The following is a 22,425-nucleotide window of genomic DNA, read 5'->3' as shown; positions in this document are numbered from 1 at the left end:
AGTACCGTTGTAAATATGATAAACCACTAATAGTGTAATTCGGTGTAATTTATGTTTCCTTTTTACGTGTTAAGCTTGTCTAATAGCTACTCTTGATGAATGACAACCTCATAGTCATATTCTCGAGAAACTGGAACCATTTCACCCCTCTTAACACATGAAATGCTTGAAATAACTTTCAGGTCCTGTGCTGATAACGTTCATATTATGTAATTGTAGCTATTCACCACCTTCCCGTGTGAAGCTGAGATCCACAAAAGCCAAACAGAATTAACAGGGAGATGACGTGATGATAATAGAGACAGCCAACTTCTTTAACGTTATATTTCTGTATGTAATCTTGTAATGTTAGATGTGGATCAAGGTAAGAAAATGTGTATTATTGTCATTATGATCAATATTAGATTAGATATTATCATTATTGGCCTAAAACTCTTTTTTGTTCGTCTGACAGTTATTTTGTCCACCACAGACATGGTACCCTCAATTGATGCTTTCTCTGGTAATCTTGCTCCATTTAACAATTTATTCCTGGCCACTTAACTTAGTGTAAGTAAGTGTTTTCCATGTAAGAAGTGTGTCTGTTACTAATTTCCCAGGTAACACAAAATTGAATCCGCTAAGCCTTCTTGTGCATCTGTTGGAGCACCCACACCAGAGGACGAAATGTGTGTTTTTCCTGGAACTAGTTCCAGTTTGTTATAGATTTCAAAGCATCATTTTTCAGTGAGAATTTGACAAATTCAGACACTAACCGGAGGTTTTCTTGTGACTGTCATTATCTAACTAACTATTTTCTACCCTTTTGTACCCATCACTCGAAAGAAAATTTGGATGACACTTTGTGGAAACTATCTGGAACACTTTCGGTACAAGAATGAAAACAGAGATGATGTAATGTATGCTGCTTAAAAGAATGAAGGTGAGTGCATACTTCATTTTTCCTTTTCTTTCTTTTTTTGCAAATATCTTTAAGAATTTATTTAGTCATAAAATGTGTCCATGATTGAAGATGAAATCTTTGGTTTTTGAGTCAAACACTTCTATGAAAGGAAAAAAGATCCGACAGCCAATGATAACGTCCTGTTTGTTTTTTCGAATGATTTCATTTCCAGCAAGGACTTAAAAATACTGGCAGTATATGTGTTTAAAAGTCGTTGCCGAACATTATGTACATCTGGGAACATGGCCTAATAGCGATTGGTCAATTTCCCACAAGAGGATGACATATTTTTTGCCCTTAACACCGAAGCAAAACAACACCAGAGCAGAAACTTGGGAAATTCCAAACTCTGGGGAAAAGGGAGTGAACATTCACTGAAGAGTTCTAATGGTCGTCAGAAGAGATATGTTTTAGTCCTCGTCGTGAAAGGATGGATAAGGTAAAAACAGTGTAAGCTGCATTTTGTCAATGAGAAATGTCACTTGAATAGTGAATCATAGTGGAGGGGAAAAAAACAGAATATTTGTACATTCATCAACCTTCCAAGAAAATCTATCCCTCAATCTATCTATGAGTCCACAGGTCAAAGCAGTCTCAGTTTATTTATGTATTGTGAATACGTGCAAACTTGTTTATAAAACAACTGTAATTAAATGTACAGTATGAAATGTAATCACATTAAACCTTTATGTAATGTTTTTCCAGAGATGGTATGGGGGAACAAAAGACTGGAGATGTGTTTAATGCTAAAAAGAAATAGAAAAAATAAAAAACATCTGGCTGAACAGATCAAAACAAGCACAGCGCTTTTTAAATGTAAGTTTGAAAACCATCTGGGTATATGTGGAATAGTTTAAAAGTATGGCACTGGTATGGGGATGCATTAGTTCACATGGTATGGGTAGCCAGCACGACTGTGAAGGCATCATTAAAACAGAATAACATGCAAGTTGTGGAGCAATAAATGTTGTCATCTTCAGTTTTTCTTGTCTCACCAGTACATCAAACTACATTCTGCGAACACATGGTTCTTTTTAAAAGATTCAGGGTGGTAAAGTGTCCCACCTGCAGTTCGGGCCCATTGTTTATCGAGTTTGGTTGATTTGACACAATAACTGAGAGGTACAAACTGATCTTTGAATAACTGTGTAACATTCTAACTCTGGGTTGTGCATCAAGAACATTTAAGGAAGGGGCAAATGTCCCAGGTTACACTTACAAAGACTAAGCTGACAGATTTTTTTTCTGTGATAATGTTACTGAATCAGCTCATGCACCGATTCAGAAACACTGTGCAATGTGCTTACATACAATCAGCCTACACGTCCACATTTCCTTTTCCTGTAATCGAATAACAAAGTTGTTGGGTTTTTGAAGTTTACTTTGTTAGAGACAGCTGGAGATCCATCAGGCAGGTCTCTGTGCAAACAGCCAGGCAGGTTAAATTAACTGGATAATCAGCTATTGACAAACACTTGGCATCCATTCAACTCTTTTTGGTTAGTGGTTTCAGCACAAAATGGGCTCCCGCCCATGTTTTAATTCTGTGTTACGTGGAGCTTTGTTGTAGATAAGGTTTAGCCAACTGTCATGTGACTTGAATCAGTCAATGATAAATTCAAATTTACACAGAACTTTAACTGTTCTTTCTTTCCTATTTTAATTTTTTTTGTTTTTTGTAATTTTTTTTCATGTTTTTGGCCCCACTGACCCGATCGATATCTCATTTGTATAGAAAATATGAATTTCAATTTGGTTTAGCCCATTAAAACCAGAGTGCTGTTAAAAAAAATACTCCCAGAAAACCTTTTCATTTCTAAGCAACTGAAGAAGTTAGAACTATGACAATAAAAAAACATTTCAAAGGTTAATCCATAAACATTTATGGTATATCCTAGCCTAGGTATATCCTCATATTTGCTCTTATGTTTATCAGTTGTTTGAGCAAAACCATTTTGTGCCAAGACAATAATAAAACAAACATGGTGCCATGTCTGTTTGAGTCTTAATGGGCTAAGTGGCATCAGTCCAACTAAAGACTTTTGCAAAATAGTTTTATTTATATATGTCATTTAGCTTCCTTAAGGCGACAAAGACTTAAACATTGTGGGCGGTAACCGATTATTTCACGTGGTATACTTGGTTTAAATGTGTTGCTTATTAGTCAAATATCTTCCTTAAAACACCTAGTAATTTCTGACTGTGGGAACGAATGTATAACATATATTGGTGTTTTATTAGGTAAGTGTCTTTCTGTTGGTTTATGTAATAAGGAGGGTTGCCTTTTCTTTCAGGTTGACCTCGGTCAGAACTAATAAAAGCTCTGACCACTCATTGAGCAAACTGCTCGAGCTGATAAGCACAGGAGTCCTTCACCTTTAGCATGCTTCTGTTGGTTTTAGGGGTCAGTCATCCCGCTCTCTTACTAATTTTGGAAATTTCACAAACTTTTGTGTAACTCTGTCGTGTTTCTAAAAAAAGAATTGAGGTTAAGATAACCAAGTTCATATTTAAATGTATTTAGTTACTCTTTCAGTATCTTGCATCAGCTGTGGCTCATGTTAATGATCACTCAAAAACCTGAAAACCTGACTGAAGATTTCTTGGTGAAATGTATTACTAGTTCCTTGCACTGACAACTCACAATGGGGATTGTTAAATAGATAAATGGATTTTACTGTAACTTAAAATCAAAACAGATTGACAGCTCCCTGTTTTGTGTATCTATACAATTAAGGCAAAAATAACTTACTGTTTGCATTTGCTGTATTTTTTCCACACAGTCTCATCAGAAAATTTATATTAGGTACATTTGTCCATAAGTCCCAAATGCAATGTCAAAATCCATGGTTAGAGATTTTGAGTTGGTATTAAAATTCCTTCACTGGGCAGCGTTCATTGGACATGATAGGAAATGTAAACCAAAAACAGTGAAATGTGTAAGGCATACCTGAAAATTTATTTAGCCTAGACATGTATTATATAACATCTAAGACCTTAACCACGTTCTTTTAATTCCTAATCCTAACCATTTGCAAATGAGAGCACAATAGAAAAGACAGAAATCTGATTCTTCCTCCTTGTAAACATTTGTAGACAAACCAACAGTAAGAGGTGTAAAGGGAATGTCATAATGTAGTAATATGTATGCAGATGTAGAATATCAGCATAGTGACATCTGGTTAGGGGATAGAGTAGGGAATAAGTAGTAGTTGTCAAATTTTTTAGATTACTGTAAAACTGCATCATGGACTATTTTTTGTCATGAGTTTAGGTTGAACTTTACCTGTTAAATACCACAAAATTCTTAAGAAACCCACAAGAAAATGTCTTTCCAATTAAACACAGAAATGCAGAGTTTTCAGAACCTAAGATGTAATTATCAAGAATTGTAAAACAATTTAAAGCCAAAAAAGGTTTACATATAATTTGGCATTATCAAGAAGTCAGCATTTGTTATGTATTACTAACCTTATTAACCTTTTCTATATTATATAAATCCCTTTTTTTGTTTCTAAAAAGCTTTTCTTATTGTACTGTATATAAGCATATGGGGCAATGTGGGGTTCAATGTCTTGCCGAAGGCTTTTTTATGGAGATGTTTTATGGAGATGTTGGGGATCAAACCACCAATCTTCTTAAATTGAAAGAGGAGTAATGTACAACCTGAACCAAACTGAAGATTTATTTGAAATTTCTCTAACTATATAAAATTAACTGTTTTATCTGCAAATTTTGTGCAAATAAAATAGTTAATGTTTAATTTTGCTTCGCTGTAATCAGACCATTCACATGAAATCAGGTCACGCATTGTGTTTTTTTTTTTGGTTTTATCATAGATTTGTACACAGGCATTATCTCTACGATCATGCGACAGTCTGGGTATGTGTCTGTTTGAACTTTCATCACCAGATGGGTTGAGTTAGAGAGGGGAGGGTATTTGGTGGGTCCAGCCCACTTCACCTGGACATAAAACAGCTGATCTCATTCCGTGGTACTCACACTTGACTGAGTCTGGACTCACCATATTCTTAGAAACACACACAAGCTCGCTCTCGTTTAACCTGCCAAGATGCCGTGTATCAGCCCTCATCCCAACCAGATGGTGAAGATGCCTCTTAGCTTTAATGAAATGGTTGAAAGAATCTTTATGGTAAGATCGTTTTATCTGCAGCTATTAAAAAAGACTTTCTAAAGTTATTTCTATCTTTAAAATGATTTTGTATTCTTCTGGTCTTTGTTTTATTAATGCTGCTCCTGTTTTTCACTGCACTACCGTTTGAATATACAGAAAAACTCTTTCTAACAGAGTTGACGACAACATTTGTCCTGTCCACATAGTATTAAACCAGGAAACAGTCTGGCTTGTGTGCTGCTTTTTACCGGCTCCTCTCTTCTGTGTGTGCAGGTGGAGCAGATCCTGTCAGAGTTCAGGCTGAATAAGGAAGAGCTTAAAGAAGTCATGAAGAGGATGCAGCGCGAAATGGACAGAGGGCTGCGTTTAGAGACGCATGAAGAGGCCAGTGTCAAAATGCTTCCAACTTATGTTTGCTCCACCCCAGAGGGATCAGGTAGATAATCATTATTGAAAGAAAAAAAAAGGAAAAATCCTGATAAAATTACTTCAATGTGGCAGCTGAAAATGTGTCTGTACAGTGGAGATGTAATACAGCTTGTTCTCTGTTTGGCTGTAATAGAGGTGGGGGACTTCTTGGCTTTGGACCTTGGGGGCACAAACTTCCGTGTGATGCTTGTGAAAGTGGGCGAAGATGAGGAAAGAGGCTTTAAAGTGGAGACGAAGAACCAAATGTACTCCATTCCAGAGGATGCCATGACGGGGACTGCTCAAATGGTTCGTGACAAATGTTATCACCTGTCTATCTCAGGAAGATCATTTCCTTCACCACCACTCATTTGTAGTTGTCAACCTGCAGAGCTGATAAAGCTTTCTGAAGAAACACTTGTGTTTTGCCCTGAAAAAAAATAGATTAACTCAAATTTCTCTGTTTCTACAGCTATTTGACTACATAGCAGAGTGTATGTCAGACTTTTTGGACAAGCACCACATCAAGCATAAGAAGCTTCCCTTGGGTTTTACCTTCTCCTTTCCAGTACGACATGAGGATCTTGACAAGGTAGGATTAATAGTGTAATTTAAGATAGGCCACATTTACCACCATCACCCTTGTCTCCATAGAAACAAGAGATTGTTTTTTTTTCTACTTTAACTGCCAGGTTTATAAAAGTTCTTTCTACGCCTATACAACTAAGAGTTGTGTTACTTTTAAATGTTTTCAGGGAATCCTGCTAAACTGGACCAAAGGCTTCAAGGCTTCTGGGGCAGAGGGGAACAATATTGTTGGGTTGCTCAGAGATGCAATCAAGAGACGAGGGGTAAGTTTTTTTGGGATTTTGTTTCTCTTAATACAAAGTGCAAAATCCTTTGTGGACAGCTGGTGAATATATAGTTCTAATATTGCTTTGTTTCGCAGGACTTTGAGATGGATGTGGTAGCCATGGTGAATGACACAGTAGCAACCATGATTTCCTGCTATTATGAGGATCGTAGCTGTGAAGTTGGAATGATTGTTGGTAAGAAGCCATAAACACTTGCAAGTGTGCATGCTCTTATGTACTGGTGACCCATAACACTTACAGGGACCTTCCTTTAAATCAGGTACTGGTTGTAATGCATGTTACATGGAGGAGATGAGGACTGTGGAGCTGGTAGAAGGAGAGGAAGGTCGGATGTGTGTGAACACAGAGTGGGGGGCGTTCGGAGACAATGGGGAACTGGAGGACTACAGACTGGAGTACGACAGAGTGGTGGACGAGTCCTCGATTAACCCTGGACAGCAGCTGTGAGTAAAAAGATAATATTCACCACTTTCACACAAACACGTTCATTTTCATACGGTTTTGAAATCTTCCAGCTTCATTCAAAGCGAGTCCTTTGTGGTTGGCATGGAGAGTGAACTTCAGATTGTAATTTTAAACATCCACACACTCTGTTTTGATGTTTTTATGAATTAATCATCCATCCCTGGCAGTACTCACCTGACTATTAACTGTAAAGTTGCCAGGATACCAGCTGTTTTCCTAAGGGTGTCAGTTAATGGACAGAGCCCTCATACGTCAGTGGTCAGTCAGCAGGTGGGGATGTCAGATTAATGATCCCTCTCTGCTGCTTACCAGAGTGGCTCTAAGCCTAATGGCTGTTTACCTTTTGTACTGGCAGTCCATTCAGACCTCTGAACTGCTGAGCCCAGCCTCAGCCGGCCACTTTAGCCTTGACGTCGCCTTCCTCATCCGCTCTCTTTCTTTCCTGGTTCTTGTAGATGACGAGTTATTTGCTAAATTACTTTTTAACACACATATCCCCCTGGTTTCTCCCATGATCCAAACATCCCCCTTCCTATCAACATTTCTCTTTTTATTAAATCCACCCCTCCGTTTTTGTTTCTACCTCTTGTAGATATGAGAAGCTGATCAGCGGCAAATATATGGGTGAGCTGGTGAGGCTTGTTTTGATGAAGCTGGTGAACGAGGACCTGCTGTTCAACGGTGAAGCCTCAGAGATGCTGAAGACTCGTGGCAGCTTTGAAACCCGCTTTGTTTCCCAGGTGGAGAGGTGAGCATTAGAGTATTTTATATTAGATCTGGTTATCCGGCAACATGGGATGAAATTTATTGCCCATGAAATTCAGACAATAATAAAGATAAGATTTTAGCTATTCATGCAGTATTCAACACACAATATGATAAGCTCCTTGAACTGCTCTGTAAAATTTTATCCTGTGGCTTTATTTCAGTGACTCTGGTGACAGAAAACAAATCTACAATATCCTGTCCTCCCTGGGTGTTCTTCCCTCTGAAATGGACTGTGACATTGTGCGTTTGGTCTGTGAGAGTGTATCCACTCGCTCTGCTCATATGTGTGGCGCAGGGCTCGCCGGTGTGATCAATCTGATGCGGGAGCGACGCAGCGAGGAAGTCATGAAGATCACAGTTGGAGTGGACGGATCTGTATACAAGCTGCACCCCAGGTGAGAAATGCTCTGTGTTTTAGGCTTGTCTTAGCATTTAAGATCTATTCATGTAGCACTTAAAGATAATAATAGTGACTGTGTGAATGGGTTTACTGTTTCAAAAGGAAAACTCTTATCTTATACCAAATGTTTTATTTCCAGGGGCAAACTGACCATTTAAAAGTAAAAATTGTTCCCGTGATAAACAAAGCACTGATTTAAAGACTTATCCTGCATGATAGGAAAACAAAACAAAAAAATCTCAGTTTCTTGCTCCTGTTATTTGTTCCTCATGTTTGTCTGATTTTAAACCCTGAAAATATCATTTTGGAAGTAAAGAAAATAAACAGATAACTAAATACCAATATAGGATGTTAAAACCATGAGAACAAGAGGGACAGATTTGACCAATGCTGACTGGTTGTTTCTTCATGTCAGTTTCCATGAGAGGTTCCACAGTGCCGTCAGGGATCTCACTCCTCACTGCGAGATTACCTTCATCCAGTCAGATGAGGGGAGCGGTCGTGGAGCAGCTCTTATCTCAGCAGTGGCCTGTAAGATGGCTTCATGCTAGTTGAGAAAGGAAAGACAGCTTTGCACTGAGCAGCGGTGGAGAAAGCCTGAGCTGCTCCAATTGGAGGACAGTGATGAAATCCTATCCAAAGATGTGCAGCCGATGCCTTCTCAGGCGTCAGGAAGTTTGAGAGCAAACTCGATACTCATCTCTGGAAGATAAGAGGACAAGAAAGCATCAAATGACTTGTATAACAGACTGTATTAGACCAACCTGTAGCAATTTTAATGTTTCTGACCTTTAGGAACTTGTTTACTGATACATGTAAAACACAAGGTTGCATGAAACAATATTTAAGCGACATGTTTATAATGTGTTGCTGCCAGTTGGTAGTGTGGATTTGAGCCATTTAAATGGCATAACATATGATTGAATATAGTATATAGAACCAGATCACACTGGTTAATGTGTGTCACAGGAATGATGTAAATGCTGTAAATTATTACTAAATCAAATTCATTGCTTTGTTGTGAAATCTTCTTTGTGAGCAATGAAGTATTTTATTTGTATTGTACATTTAAATTTTATGTTTACATCTTATTTACTATGTCAAGTCGTATTGTGCAGTTTTTTCTTATGTGTACGATGAAATGTGCTTTGTATGTGAATAAACTGAACTGTAAATAAAACAGATTATAATATTATACTTTGGACTTGTGTTTTCAATTGCTAGCTATGGCTGAGTTTCATTGCCAAACTTACCTAAAATTGCCAGGCAACAACACTTCAAATGTCGATAAATATGTCATCAAATCCCACTAAAACAACTCGTATGTAACGCGTATGTGACAGACTACTAACTCTATAAGAACTCTCGAGTCTCTTTCTTTAAACTTTCACCTGAAAAACAGGTACAACTAACAGGGACAACAGAGTTGCAGTGTCAGCCTGGAAACTTTTGAGGGATGGTGTTTTTTCTGTATTTTTACTGCACATGTAGTCACTCAGGGCTGCATGGTGGTGTGCTGGTTAGCACCGTTACTTCACAGCAAGAGGACTCCTGGCTGGGGCCTTTCTGTGATGAGTTTGCATGTTCTCCCTGTGTGTGCATGGGTACTCCGACTTCCCCCCACTGCCCAAAAACATGCATATTAGGTTAATTGGTGACTGTAAATTGTCCCCAGAGGTGAGTGTGACTGTGGATGGTTGTTTGTTGTTTGTCCTGTTTGTCTCTATATGGCCCTTGATGGACCTGTCCAGGGTGTACCCTGCCTCTCGGCCCAATGACAGCTGGGATAAGTTCCAGCTCCCCCGCGACCCTGTAGAAAATGGTTAGATTCAGTCACTCAAAGTACAGGGGTTTCAGGGAAGACAAGACAAGAAGAAATTGAGGTTGTCTTCTCTTTCCTGTAAATGTAGCAATTTGTTCTCCAAGCTTTTGTGAAAATATGATGATCCATATACAGTTCTATCAAAAGTTTTTGACACTTTTCATTTAACATTTATTCCAAAGCAACTTAAAAGGTGAGGGACACATCTGGGACAATGTAGGGTACAGTATTTTGCCCAAGACTTGTAGTCTTGTAGTGATCTTCTGATTGGAACACAACAACTCAACCTCCCGAGCTATAGCCGCCCCATCAACTAATGCCACTCTGGAAGCAAATTGTGTAACCTAGCAACAAGCCCAAACACACAGGCAAAGTCATAAAGATCTATCCTCAGACCTCAGCAACAAGAGGAACAAGGAGGGTTACTGCTGTTGACCTGACCCTCACATAGTCCTGATTTCAACATCATAGAGTCAGAGTGGTTGTATTATAACAGAGAAAGTCATCATTATAGTGATATTGGTTCAATGGGAGACAAAACCAAAAACTGGAACATGTCCTAATTCTTTTAATCGCGAATTATTAAAGTCATGGGTGACTAAAAGATTTGGACATGGAAGTTCTTGCATCTGTTTTTAAAAAGAGCCATCTACCCTAATCCATATGAGTAAAATCTGACTTATTTTGTAAAGGAAACAAAATGTAGTTATCCAAACTTAGACAGACTTTTCTAAAAACTGTTGTTTTTTTTTCTGAGTTTTTTTTCATCACAATGTAAGAGTTATTGTTAGAATACATAGAGGAGAAGTGCAATAGTAAGGTTAAAAAGTGTGTAGGTCAAACACACCTCTTTGTCCCTGAGTTCACGATGGGTTTACTGCAAGAACAGAAAATATTTGTATTCATATTAAATCAGATGAGGGGCTCATAGCATCACACAGTGTTGTTTTATCAAGTTTCAGTATCAGTGCTCATAGAATGTATACTGAAAATTAAGCATTAGGGCTTTAATTTTTTTGTTTGTTTCTTTTAGTGGCCATCAAATGTCGGAGGTCACTTTCCTCTGTCTCCCCCAAGCTCTCTGTTCATATCTCTTCTTTCCAGCTCAGAGGAATCCTGCTGGATTCACGTCTTATCAGGTCCCCTTAGTGACATACTGAGAGCAGACATGGCCATGTAAGGGATTGTGCTGTCCATCGCAGGCTATTATGGGAGGTTAGCAGATAAGATGGGCAATGCATAAAACCCACCCCAGCATCACACCTTGGCTGAGAGTCCACATACAGTTATCCATACAGACATGGTAAGTCACTCAGAGTATTTTTCTTGTATATCCTTTCAGCATTTATATTTATATTTAGATATGTTTTTTAATTGTTTTAAGAGCAGATGTTCTTTAGATTTCTTGATGTTGTTGTTAACGGCTTGTATTAATCTTCTCAGGCAAGTAAGAAGGCCTCCAATAAGAGACAGAGGGGAGCACAGAAATCTTGCTCCAATGTCTTCTCCATGTTTGAACAGTCACAGATTCAGGAATTCAAGGAGGTAGAGTTTTGTCTCTTTTCCTACCTTAACACAGCTCCCCTTGATACTTCTGTTCAAATCAATGCAACAGAAGGGGAATATTTAAAGTGATATACATCCATGACTCGCTCTAAGAATGATTAGAGTTTGTCGATGAGAAGGTAAAAAAGAGATTATAAATGTATAAAAGATTTGAGCTACAACAAACAATTCGGTAGATCAATTGACTAACTAATTTCTTTGATTTTCTACAATGACAGTGAATATCCTCTCTTGGTGATGTTTTTTTTTGGGTTATAATTTCTTCTGTTTTATGCAACAGGCATTTGGCTGCATTGACCAGGACAGAGATGGTGTTATTAAAAAACAGGACCTAAAGGAGACCTATGCTCAGCTTGGTAGTTCATTTCATTTCATTTCACTCGTTTTCTTAGCCTCATTTTCTGTAACAGAAGCAGGTACATGTTGATAGATCAGAAGACGATAATTAAGTGAACACTAATGTAGCGTGCTTTTCTCACTGGGTTTGTTTCTCATTGATTTGCTTTGTTCATGTACACGTGTGTGTTTGTGCACCAGGAAAACTTAACATCAAAGATGAAGAGTTGGAGGAGATGCTGAATGAAGGGAAGGGTCCCATCAACTTTACAGTTTTCCTGACCCTTTTCGGGGAGAAACTCAGCGGTGACAGCCTCTTGCAGATGTTCGAGCACATCTCTGAATTTTCCACGAGAAACTCTCAGATTAGGGTTTATGATATTTTGTTTTCTTTCAGGTACTGATCCTGAAGACACCATACTTGCTGCCTTCAAACTTTTTGACCCCAATGGGACAGGCTTTGTTAACAAGGATGAGTAAGATTGATTTTAATAAGCTTTAAAATTATTCACATTTTCTATAAGAGCTGTTAATCCTCTTTTTTTTTTTTACAATTTATTTTTCTCATTTATCCAGGTTTAAAAGATTACTTATGAACCAGGCTGATAAATTCTCAGCAGATGAGGTTTGTTTTGGCTAGTTTTACAGTGACAGCTTCTTAAACAATTCTCTCTGATGCATTTCAACAAGTAAATTGGAATTTTCTAAACCTGTAGGTGGATCAGGCCTTCACTCTCACTCCCATCGACCCAGCTGGGAATATCGACTACAAGTCACTTTGCTACATCATCACACATGGAGATGAGAAGGAAGAATCGTAATAAGAATCTCAGTTATCTATGAAGTCAAGTTAAAGAGATCAACCACACAAGTACCTGTTCATTTCATATCAGCAGTTTGGGATTCATAAAGATGGTTGTTGGAAAAACAATTGAAGATATGATTCAGTTGTCAGGGCTGCACTTCTGTTGGTTGTACAAGTTGATGCATTTCTTTGTAAGTTACTCAGAATAAAGTGTTGGACTCCTCAGATGCTTGTCAATGTCTTTACAGAGTAAGCCTAAAAAATTGGCTTCACCTAGTTTTTTCCTCAAAAAATGTTACTATTACTAAAGCAATACTAAATAACAATAAAAGAAAAGAAAATTACATAAAGATAGAGGCAAATTACCAGTTTAAAAAACTTAATCACATCAATCTTTGCTACTTTGGGAGGAGTTATGACATCCTAGGTGAAACCATTTTAACGTATAAATATGTAATCTTCATGATACATACACCCCGATTCAGAAATAAAAGTTTCCTTAGTTGGTAAAAAGGTAAAGTAAAGTAAATTAAGAGAGGTCTATCACATTCAGAGAGGCCTCACTACTTTTCCATTCTTTTGGGGGGGCTCTGTTACCATGGACACAATGACAAACACCCTCATAAACTCCACTGCCACATTTTTCCTGCCCTCACAGCAAACAGCCATTCGGCGACGAGCTTGTGTGTGAAATTCGCCGCAAGCTAATCCTACAGCAACATTTGCAACTTTATGACTGAGGTCTTCTTCTCCATCATCTTATTTTATTTTCTGGCTTCAGTGGTTCTACTGGCAAAGATGCCTATTGCATCTGGAGCGACAGGCAGGGTGGATGTAGGAGTAGATTCAAATAAAAGATGGGCACCAGATGGACTGAAGAGGAATGCCCAACCTCTCTTCCATCACTATGACTCTTATCTGCTCCGGTGAGATTTTCCTGCAGCTGCACGATGAAATACAAGTCAACCTTTTTAAAGATTCTTGAAATATAAAATATTAAAAAAACATAAGGGGAGAGCTGCTCTAGTTTTAATATGTTTTAGCTGTTAAATTGCATTTCTATACGATAGCATTTCAATGTGTGTTTGTATTCTTTACATTTCATAGCAGTATTGTAGGCCGATGTAACTATGACCAACCAGCAGTTAGTGTCATACAGTTAAACTTTATAGGCTTTTCTCTATTGGAAATAAAGGAGCTTATTTCAAACCTTTGGCTGACATGTGCAGAGGAAGGCAAGTGTAAAAGCAGCTCACAAATATTTCTGCAGAACATTTGTCTTTCAATAAAAATGGAGACAAGAAGTCACCCCTCAAATTCTGAACAATGACGAGAACTTCTTCATTTCAAAACAATTTGTAGGCATCAGGAGCTTAAGCAAATGCAGAAAAAAGACAACATGCTGAAGGTAAGTGCTGTTATCTTTTCTCTGAGGCTTTTCACTGGCTGCCATAGAGGTTGGCAGACACAAACCTTTATAAGTAGTAAACCGCCTTTTGATTTCATGCAGGAAAAAACAGTTCCGAATGATCATGAGAATGAAGGTGAGAACATTCACACTTTTAAACATGAAATCAAAATTCACACACTTACCGAGGAAGGACAAATGTTTCCTAAATTTGTTTTAAGGGGCCAAAGAGGAATTCCCACAGGAAAACGGATGCATTGATGATGACACTTCAGGTCCCGCATCCAGAAGAAAGAGTTCTAAGACGTCTAGGCTGTGCGTTGTAATGTGAAACTGTTACATGTATTGTTGATTTTTACACACTTTATCAACAATTATCTAAGTACCAAACTTCAGTGTTTCTTTTGTCTACGATTCGACTCAGCAGCTCAATGAACAAATAGGTTTGACGATTATTACAACAAGTTATTTTACACCTTAAGATCTAAATGTGTTCAGGTGATTTTTAATCTTTAAATCTAAATAATTTCAGTCTCTTTACGATACTGTATTTACACAAATTAATGTTTTTTTATCGAATCAATAGCATGGCAAAGACTTTTGTACACATATATAGGTATGCTATTTGCAAGCTAAAGTGTATTTTTTTCAAAAAGATGGCAGACAAACTCACAAGTCATAGTTTCTTTAACCAGTTTAAACATACATTTCAAACACAGAGGTTTTTAAGCAATAATATTCAATCACATCATAAAGATATTTTCAGCAGCAGAAAAAAATAGCTTTTTATGTTCTCTGCTCTAACAAGGTGCATTTGTTTAATCTGTCAATCACTGAGATGCACTTCCTTTTAGCTCTACCAAGATTTCAGTGTTTTGTTTTTTTTCTAAGTCCATCTGGCTGTACTTCATCTTCTGTCAAGTCCAGTTAGTGTAAAAACACTGGAGTAGAGCGGCACTTTGTCAGTATATGTTCTTCAAAAAGAGACAGAGGGATTGTTCATTATACTGGCAGAGGACCTCAGTCACTGTTGCTGCTGCTGTCATCCCCCACCACCATGCTGCTGTACTTCTTCTGCTGCTGCTCTTTGAATGTTTCCTTCACCTTCCCCCTCTTAAGGCCTCCATCCCTGCAGAGGCAGACAGATGTGCTGATCATTCAAACTCATGCAACACATGTACATGACCTTGAGACAAATGACTGCAAGTTCCTTTGTTGCTCTGTGGAAATTTAGAACTGACAGAAATACTCCCATCTTCAAAACTTCACTTAAAAGTGGTGAGGTTAAAGCTTACCACTGTAGATCCACGAGCCCTCCCTGGTGAGCGATGGACGACTTCACTCTGTTGGCAAACTGGACAGCATCCTCCCCCTCCTGACATTTCGGAATAAAGAACAAACTCAGTCGATTGTGATGTCTTTATTACACCCGTTGTGATTCCTCATGTTTTCACAGTTACTTGAGATTATGCTGGTCAACTCTGCATGACTATCTTAATTCACCTGTATGGAAACAGCAAAGTCAGACGAATTGAAATGTCACGTTTCCACATTTCCCCCCGCAGCTTGATATAGCTGACAAACTGTCTGATAAAGTTTTCATCTTTTAATCCCAATAATGTGCCTCTATCCTCAACTGTTGACATATCTGTAATGTGCAAATTGTGTTTAAAAAATCCAAAAGACTAACTAACTGACTAACTAACTTAGGTTAATTTATTCATTTCCAATAAATGACTATTCTTTATCATCCCTTCCCATTTTGTGAATATTTGCCTATAATCCCATCCATTACAACCCCAAAGTAGACTGAAAGCAGATCTAGATCAGCAGTCAGCATCACTGTTAAGGTTAGTAGGACTGAGTTACAGATGCTTGAACACGCTATAAAAAATTCCTATGTCCATCCTTTTTATTTCAGGCATATGATATGATTTAGAATAATGACAGATGCCTTCTAGTAAACACAACCAGACCACAGCCTGACATCTTACTCTTCGAGTCCTTTCTCAAGTTTCATATAGGTTTTTGTTTGTTTGTTTTTTTAAATGTATGTCAGGCAATCTACAAAAAAAACTCCCATTGGATCATCTGAGCTGTCAAACAAATGCAAAGGATACTGGCTTTATTTTAAGATCACCTTATCATGTGTGAGTTAACCAGAATTTTATGAGAGAACACATTAAAGATCATTTACAGCCGCTGTTTTAGCCAAAAGTATTACTCAGCTTTAAGGTTGGGACCTTTGTCAATGAAAAAGACAAATGTTTTTTGGGAAAATTTCAATCAGTGACCAGGGGGGCTTCACAGACAAGTTGCTCGCATTTTGTGGATTCTTAAAGGCTCCGATTGTAAAATGCTTCGTATCAAACAAATCAAAGGAATCTTGCACTTAACCACTTACACAGAACTTGTGTATGAAGGTGGGGATCAGAATAGCATACATCTTTACATGAAATATCAAATTATGAAGTAAGCCACTACAATTGTGGCAGAAAATAAAAGAACAATGGGTGACCAAATCATTTATTGCAATCATTTTCATGGTAATTAACAATCTCTAGGAGAATTATAAAATTCAATATCATCTCTTGTGAGGTGAAAAATCCCTGTGTGTCCGTATATGTATGGGTGGCACATACCTGTTGGTGCATGGCTGGTAGATACCAGACGTTGCAGACGAGGGCCCAGCTGGTCATCATCCTCAGCAAGTAACTCACCATGCTGTACTTGGAACTGTTCCAGAAAGCATCTCCAAACTTTGGGTCATACTAAGAAAAGTTCAAATATACAAAGACATGCAGTGAGATGTCAGAAGACTAAAAAAAAACAACAATATAATAACAGATAATTATTGTAAAAGACTAAAGTACCTTAATGGCAACAGGATATATTGTTGCTCCAATTTCAAAACTTCCCTTTTTAAACATCATAACAGATGTGTTGTTGACACATGTTCCTACAGAAACCAGACATCAAGGGGATGAAAGAGAATAAATTGTCCAGGCTCAATCAAAACTAACATACAATATATGCTCTTTAAAAAAAAAATTTAAAAAAATGACGACAGCTTAGTGGCCACACAACCATCAGAGCTGAGGTTAAATAACAACCACTACAAGACTGTGCTTTGATGATACAAACATCAAAGTGGAGTGGAATTAAGTAACACAGTCCCACTTACCCTCTGGAAATATCAATATGGGAAGCTTTCTCTTGTCATTCACATGATCCATCAACCTGGAAGCAAAACAAAAGGTAAAGAAACCTTCTACTGATTATATGTACACAGAGATAATGTGTCTTTGGATATTTTTTTTCCATACGTAAGAAGAATACGTACAAGAAGCATCTGAAATGAGGGGACGCAATAAGATACAGTCTTATAAGATACTGACTCCAAACTGCATGAGTCACCATTCAGTACCAACCCCCCACAACATATCTAGTGATGTCTGGATGATACAAAAAATGTATTGGCTCTAGATGTTTTTACTACTAGAAAAATACCAACCTTAATAACCTTAATCTTAACACTAAAACAGCTACAAAGAGAAAAAAACACAACTCAAAGACAGGGATATAAAAGATGTGTTCAAGGGGAGGGGAGAACCAACCTTTTGGTCACTAGATGGCGATCTTTCATCTCTGCTCTTTCAAACCAGACATGAGGACAAGACCTCACCATGGCTCTTTGAATGACCCCCATCAGCCCTCCATGGACCTGACCCACCTGAGAAACATATGTCAGAAAGTCACAAAAACACAGCCTTAAACAGTTTTAATATATTATTGTAAAATAATGGTTTCCCTGCATACCATAGCATAGCAGCCGTCATTGCAGAGTATCACGATGTCAATGGGACTTGTGTGATTTGCAACGCAGATCCCTCCTTTTTTGGGTTTATTTTCTCTGTGGTTGTTGGATGAACAATCAGATTAGAATAAGAAGATACTGTGAAGCTATTCCTGAAATTTTGTTAGAACAGCATCAAATGAGAAGGGTACCTGTTGTGATAGCGAATGGTAGCAGAGAGTCCTCGAGCACAGATTCTGTAGCACATGACATGGACCCACTCACTGAGCCACGACTTTATCCTGAAAACATATATTTGCATGCACACATGAGGCACAATTTAAGGGGGAACCAATTATCCTTGGACTATATTTTGTAATCACCTCCAATTTGGAAGTAGTCCAACTGCAGATGTTCCTATTACCAACCAACTCAGGCCAATGCAGGCCAGTGTTATCCTGAAGAGAGAATAATCAGTTAGTTTTCCATTTTTTTAAACAGAGGGTTGGAAAGAGTCTGAATTTGTTTCATTTTTAGCCAAAAAAGAGCTTTTTGAAAGCAAATGACTGGAGACAAGCAGAATTTGTAGCACAATTATCCATTTAAGTTAAAGTCACTGGGCGTAAGTATTCACATGTTTAAATGCACACTCTAGTGAAAAAGAAACCTCACATGAAAAATGCTTGTTCCTCTCTTACTCAACTAGTCCATGCATTCATCTTTAGTAGGCTTGATTACTGTAACAGCATCTTTACAGGTCTACCTAAAAAGTCAGTTAGACAACTGCAGCTCATTCAGAACTCTGCTGCTCCAGTCCTCACTAAGACCAAAAAAGTGGACCACATCAGTCCAGCTTTGAGGTCTTTACACTGTCTGCCTGTCCATCAGAGGATAGACTTTAAAGTTCTGATGCTGGTCTATCAAGCTCTGAATGGTCTAGGACCAAAATACATCAGTGACCTCCTGACCCAGTATGAACCTTCCAGACCCCTCAGGTCATCTGGATCCAGTCTTTTATCAGTTCCCAGAGTCAGAACCAGACATGGAGAAGCTGCGTTCAGCTTCTATGCTCCACATGTCTGGAAAAAACTCCCAGAAAGCCTCAGATCAGCTGAAACACTCAGTGTATTCAAGTCCAGGTTAAAGACACACCTATTTTCAGCTGCATTTGAATAAAGCTGCAAATCTGAAGCTTGAGTTTCAAAACTTAATCACATTTTAACTACTGATTTTATCCATTGTTCTTATTTCTTTCTTTTTCGCTTAAAATTTAAATCATGCTTTTTATTTCTACTGTTTTAATGTATCTGTAAAGCACTTTGAATCACCTTGTTGTTGAATTGTGCCGTACAAATAAACTTGCCTTGCCTTGACTTACAGTTTACTTTTTTCAATAGGTGTCAATTTCAGTTCAAACTCAGTACTCTTACCAGAGCACTTGAATTCCACCCATTGAGGTTTAACTCAACCTTGGACAATTTTTTTCTGCCTGGAAAGTAGTGTTACTTTTTGTATCAGCATTTACCTAAGTGGGGCGAGGATGCAATATCTCACAAAGATACCGAGGCCATACACCAGCGTCAGCTTGAGACTAATGTACTCAAAATCAATGTTGGTACGAGTTAGTAAGTTCCAGGACACCAGCTCTTCAGAGCTGAACCGCTGGGTTACCTGAGTTTGAAATAGAAAGAAAACTTTAAAGTTTGAAATGCAAAACCGGAGATGAAAAAATTTTGCAAAATAAAAATGTACCTCATCCTCTTCGATGCTCTCAATTCCTCGGCGGGTGAAATAGAAACAATCACTAAGTGTAAAGTCACCACCCACTGGTGGTTTGGGTCTACTGCGTCTGAGTTCTCCTAACTCTTTCTCCATAGACCCACCTTCCCTCTGAATGAGACCTGACACACAAACAACCACACAGTGAGACAGTCACAACGTCAAACTATATCATCTGATAAGAATCATTATTTTAGAAGCAATCTGGAACTTAAGTCAGCCTTTTCATATCTCCAAAGATTATATTGACAGGATTAGATGAGTAAATGGTTGATGTCAACCAGAAAGTAAATCAAAGCTAATAAAGGAACACATCTATTGTGCAAGAGTTCATTAAAAAAAAAAAGTCATTGACAACAAAACAAAGCATGAAACAATTTAGTACATGAACTTTCATTGAAAAAAAGGTATAGAAAATAAAAACAGCAGCAACTGTGCATCACCTCGCAGTGTGAGTGGAATATGGCTTAACAAGCTGGCATTTAATACTGGTACCAGCTGATAAGAGCCCAGATGAGATACTGCAGATTTGATATGTCAGAGATATTGACAATACTCATTACAACTTGAACTTTGCAAGAAACTTGAACTAAATCTGCAAAAAACGTCACCCAAAGCCCTCTGCTTATTATCTGAAAGACTATAATGATAATGATATTGATAATGATAAACAGTTACTCGACTCTTGATTGATGAAAGTTACACTATACGATATCTAACTTTTGATCTAGTACGTCTGAGAACAGTTTACACTCCACATTATGTGATAACGGAGCAGGCAAAGTCCAAAATCTGGAGTATCAAACACTATGTTCAATTTTCAGTCCAAGCTTTTAGAACATCTGCCTTATCTCTGTTTATTAAGCGTTTTCACATCTTATTGTCTCTGTCCAGGTTTAAAAATGTATCACAGACACACTTTGGACTTTGGAGAAACACCATTTTGCTGACAAAAGTAACATGTTGTAGCTGGGGGATACCACATTGTGCGGCTAAGTTTCTGATAAGGAGTTGAGTAATTGCGTCATGTGAGATAGTGTAGGCAGAGAGCAACTTCACCTTGCTGCCTGTCGTAAATGTTCTTAAGTTAACAGAATCCCAACATCATACAGAGACATCTCATTGCAGATGAAGCATTCTTATGGTCCAAAATAGAATAATACAAACCAGTCATGTAACAAGGATTATTCCTTTGTGAGGGTCTTATCTATTTGCAGACGAATACTGGCCATTTTACAGGTAAATCAGCTATTCTTCAGAAACAAGAATGCCATTGCAACAGGCCTGTCCAGACTTGTAAAACAGTATTTTATGAAATCCAGTGTTGCAGCAAACACACATCTGTCACTCACTTGGGTGTTTCACAATAAAGGATATGACAACTTGTCTTCACAAGAGCACACTCATCACTAGGGTATTCTGTACCCACCATTAGCAAAAGAGGCTTTGAGTGCTTGTTCATCTGCGTTTGCCTTCTGCATCTTCAGAGTGGCCCACTGTAGAGGACAGACAGGTTAGATTTATGGTCGTGTTTTACACAGGATCCCAATTCCTCCCTTTTTTGTTTCTTTTGGGTGAGTTACCCCTTTTCTTTTGGGTAGTAGTCATAGATAACCACTACCTCCTTGATTCTCAAAAGAAAAAGTCCACCGTATACCCAAAAAACACTGTCTGAAAATCAGAATATATGCATTGCTTCAAGCGTGTACATCTGTGTGAAAGTACCTCTAAAGTTTTGACCAGGATTGTCATGTAGGTCTCGGATATGCCAAGAGAAACTCCAAACATGGCTGGGATCATGATGAGGCTGACAATGAGGTACAGCCATATCTTCACTGTCCAAAGGACTCCTGCCCAGAAGTCATCCATCTTCACCGTATTCCCTGAGGTTTGCACAAGCCCTGTGGCTCAGATGTAGTATGATCCTGTTTGTAGGAAAGTAAAGATGCCTTTATGCGAATTTTTCTAAATATAGTCACACAAGCAGAAATAAACAAGACTCACGCATCCTTTGTAGGAAACTGATATTTATCAGCTCATATCAACATCAGAGCCACATGAGAGCCACAAAGGTAAGGAAAGGAATTACGTAAGTAAAACAGCAGAAATAAAGCCGTAACGCAACAGCTGATTCAAAAAGTATTAAAGTCTCTAAAGGTCACACAACCCTTCACACACTAACCCACTTAACAAAGACACCAATCAATATACATGTAGGCTACTCCTACCAATATAAACGTATTGGCGACTCCACCAATCATCAAAGGGTCTTCAGTGGTAAAACTAAATATTAAACAAACGACCGCATTTAGTTCAGATAGTTTTCTTAAATAAACCAGCAATAATACCACAGCAGTTAACTTACGTGTCAAACTTCAGTCCATGTCCTGTCTTTCACGGAGGATTTAGCACCCACTGGGCAAACACGCCCATTTACTACTTGAACAAAGTTCACGGAGTTGGGGTCAACAGCGCCCTTGTGTGGTCAGACAGGAGAGTGCAGACACGTGGGACCAGGGATAGATGTGACCGTAAAGACGTGAATAAAACAATTAAACTAGGGGGAAATCTCCACGACGTTCATCGGATTAGGTTATAGAATCTTAGAGACAGTGGTAGCCTTTTTGGCACACAATTAAGCACAGTGCAAGTACGCAAAACTAGTTGAACCTGCAGATACAGTCAAAGACTAGGACGGATCAAATTTCCATTACGGCTTCACCTTTCGGATGCGTGTGTTATTTTTGGATGAGTTCAGCATGCTTTTTTGAGTGGAAAGCCACACTGCATCGACAGGAAGCATGGGAGTTTGAGTTGGCTGCAAAACTGAAAGAAAACAACAATAAAGAGCAACTTTTCAACAGCATGTAATGATCAAAAACAAAGCTGGAAACAGCTGTCCCAAGAAGCAAACATAAA

General features: G+C 38.3%; 3 protein-coding genes across 6 annotated transcripts; 2 read left to right on the top strand and 1 right to left on the bottom strand.

The window, feature by feature from the left end:
- Positions 1-3,115: 3,115 nt before the first annotated feature.
- Positions 3,116-9,134, top strand: gck (glucokinase (hexokinase 4)). 3 transcript variants are annotated; one of them, XM_075468979.1, is made up of 10 exons: positions 3,116-3,184; positions 5,352-5,514; positions 5,641-5,795; positions 5,959-6,078; positions 6,242-6,337; positions 6,436-6,535; positions 6,621-6,804; positions 7,419-7,574; positions 7,756-7,989; positions 8,410-9,134. In XM_075468979.1, exons 2-10 carry the CDS (start codon positions 5,406-5,408, stop codon positions 8,543-8,545), a joined length of 1,290 nt encoding a protein of 429 aa, XP_075325094.1. In that variant the 5' UTR covers positions 3,116-3,184; positions 5,352-5,405; the 3' UTR covers positions 8,546-9,134. The 3 variants fall into 3 exon arrangements, with proteins under 3 accessions (XP_075325094.1, XP_075325093.1, XP_075325095.1); XM_075468978.1 differs by lacking the exon at positions 3,116-3,184 and adding an exon at positions 4,963-5,096; XM_075468980.1 differs by lacking the exon at positions 3,116-3,184 and adding an exon at positions 4,963-5,096 and having other exon boundaries at positions 7,890-7,989; positions 8,410-8,499.
- A 1,882-nt stretch (positions 9,135-11,016) lies between these two features.
- On the top strand, positions 11,017-12,748 carry myl7 (myosin, light chain 7, regulatory). The gene is made up of 7 exons (XM_075467547.1): positions 11,017-11,119; positions 11,260-11,361; positions 11,663-11,738; positions 11,920-12,024; positions 12,116-12,194; positions 12,295-12,343; positions 12,435-12,748. The coding sequence occupies exons 1-7, from the start codon at positions 11,117-11,119 to the stop codon at positions 12,537-12,539; spliced, it is 519 nt and encodes a 172-aa protein (XP_075323662.1). The 5' UTR covers positions 11,017-11,116; the 3' UTR covers positions 12,540-12,748.
- A 1,852-nt stretch (positions 12,749-14,600) lies between these two features.
- On the bottom strand, positions 14,601-21,956 carry agpat9l (1-acylglycerol-3-phosphate O-acyltransferase 9, like). Of its 2 annotated transcripts, none has more exons than XM_075467545.1 (14): positions 21,872-21,956; positions 21,232-21,431; positions 20,936-21,002; positions 19,480-19,628; positions 19,253-19,398; positions 18,111-18,185; positions 17,940-18,029; positions 17,751-17,844; positions 17,549-17,664; positions 17,116-17,171; positions 16,805-16,890; positions 16,574-16,702; positions 15,227-15,306; positions 14,601-15,060 (listed from the first exon to the last, which is right to left on the bottom strand). In XM_075467545.1, exons 2-14 carry the CDS (start codon positions 21,373-21,375, stop codon positions 14,952-14,954), a joined length of 1,341 nt encoding a protein of 446 aa, XP_075323660.1. In that variant the 5' UTR covers positions 21,376-21,431; positions 21,872-21,956; the 3' UTR covers positions 14,601-14,951. The 2 variants fall into 2 exon arrangements, with proteins under 2 accessions (XP_075323660.1, XP_075323661.1); XM_075467546.1 differs by lacking the exon at positions 21,872-21,956 and adding an exon at positions 21,735-21,757.
- Between the last annotated feature and the right edge of the window lie 469 nt (positions 21,957-22,425).

Source organism: Odontesthes bonariensis, chromosome 6 (genome assembly GCF_027942865.1).
Source record: "Odontesthes bonariensis isolate fOdoBon6 chromosome 6, fOdoBon6.hap1, whole genome shotgun sequence".
In the NCBI taxonomy this organism is placed as follows: domain Eukaryota; kingdom Metazoa; phylum Chordata; class Actinopteri; order Atheriniformes; family Atherinopsidae; genus Odontesthes; species Odontesthes bonariensis.
The sequence above is the reverse complement of the archived record's forward strand: the minus strand, read 5'-3'. Positions and strand labels throughout refer to the sequence as shown.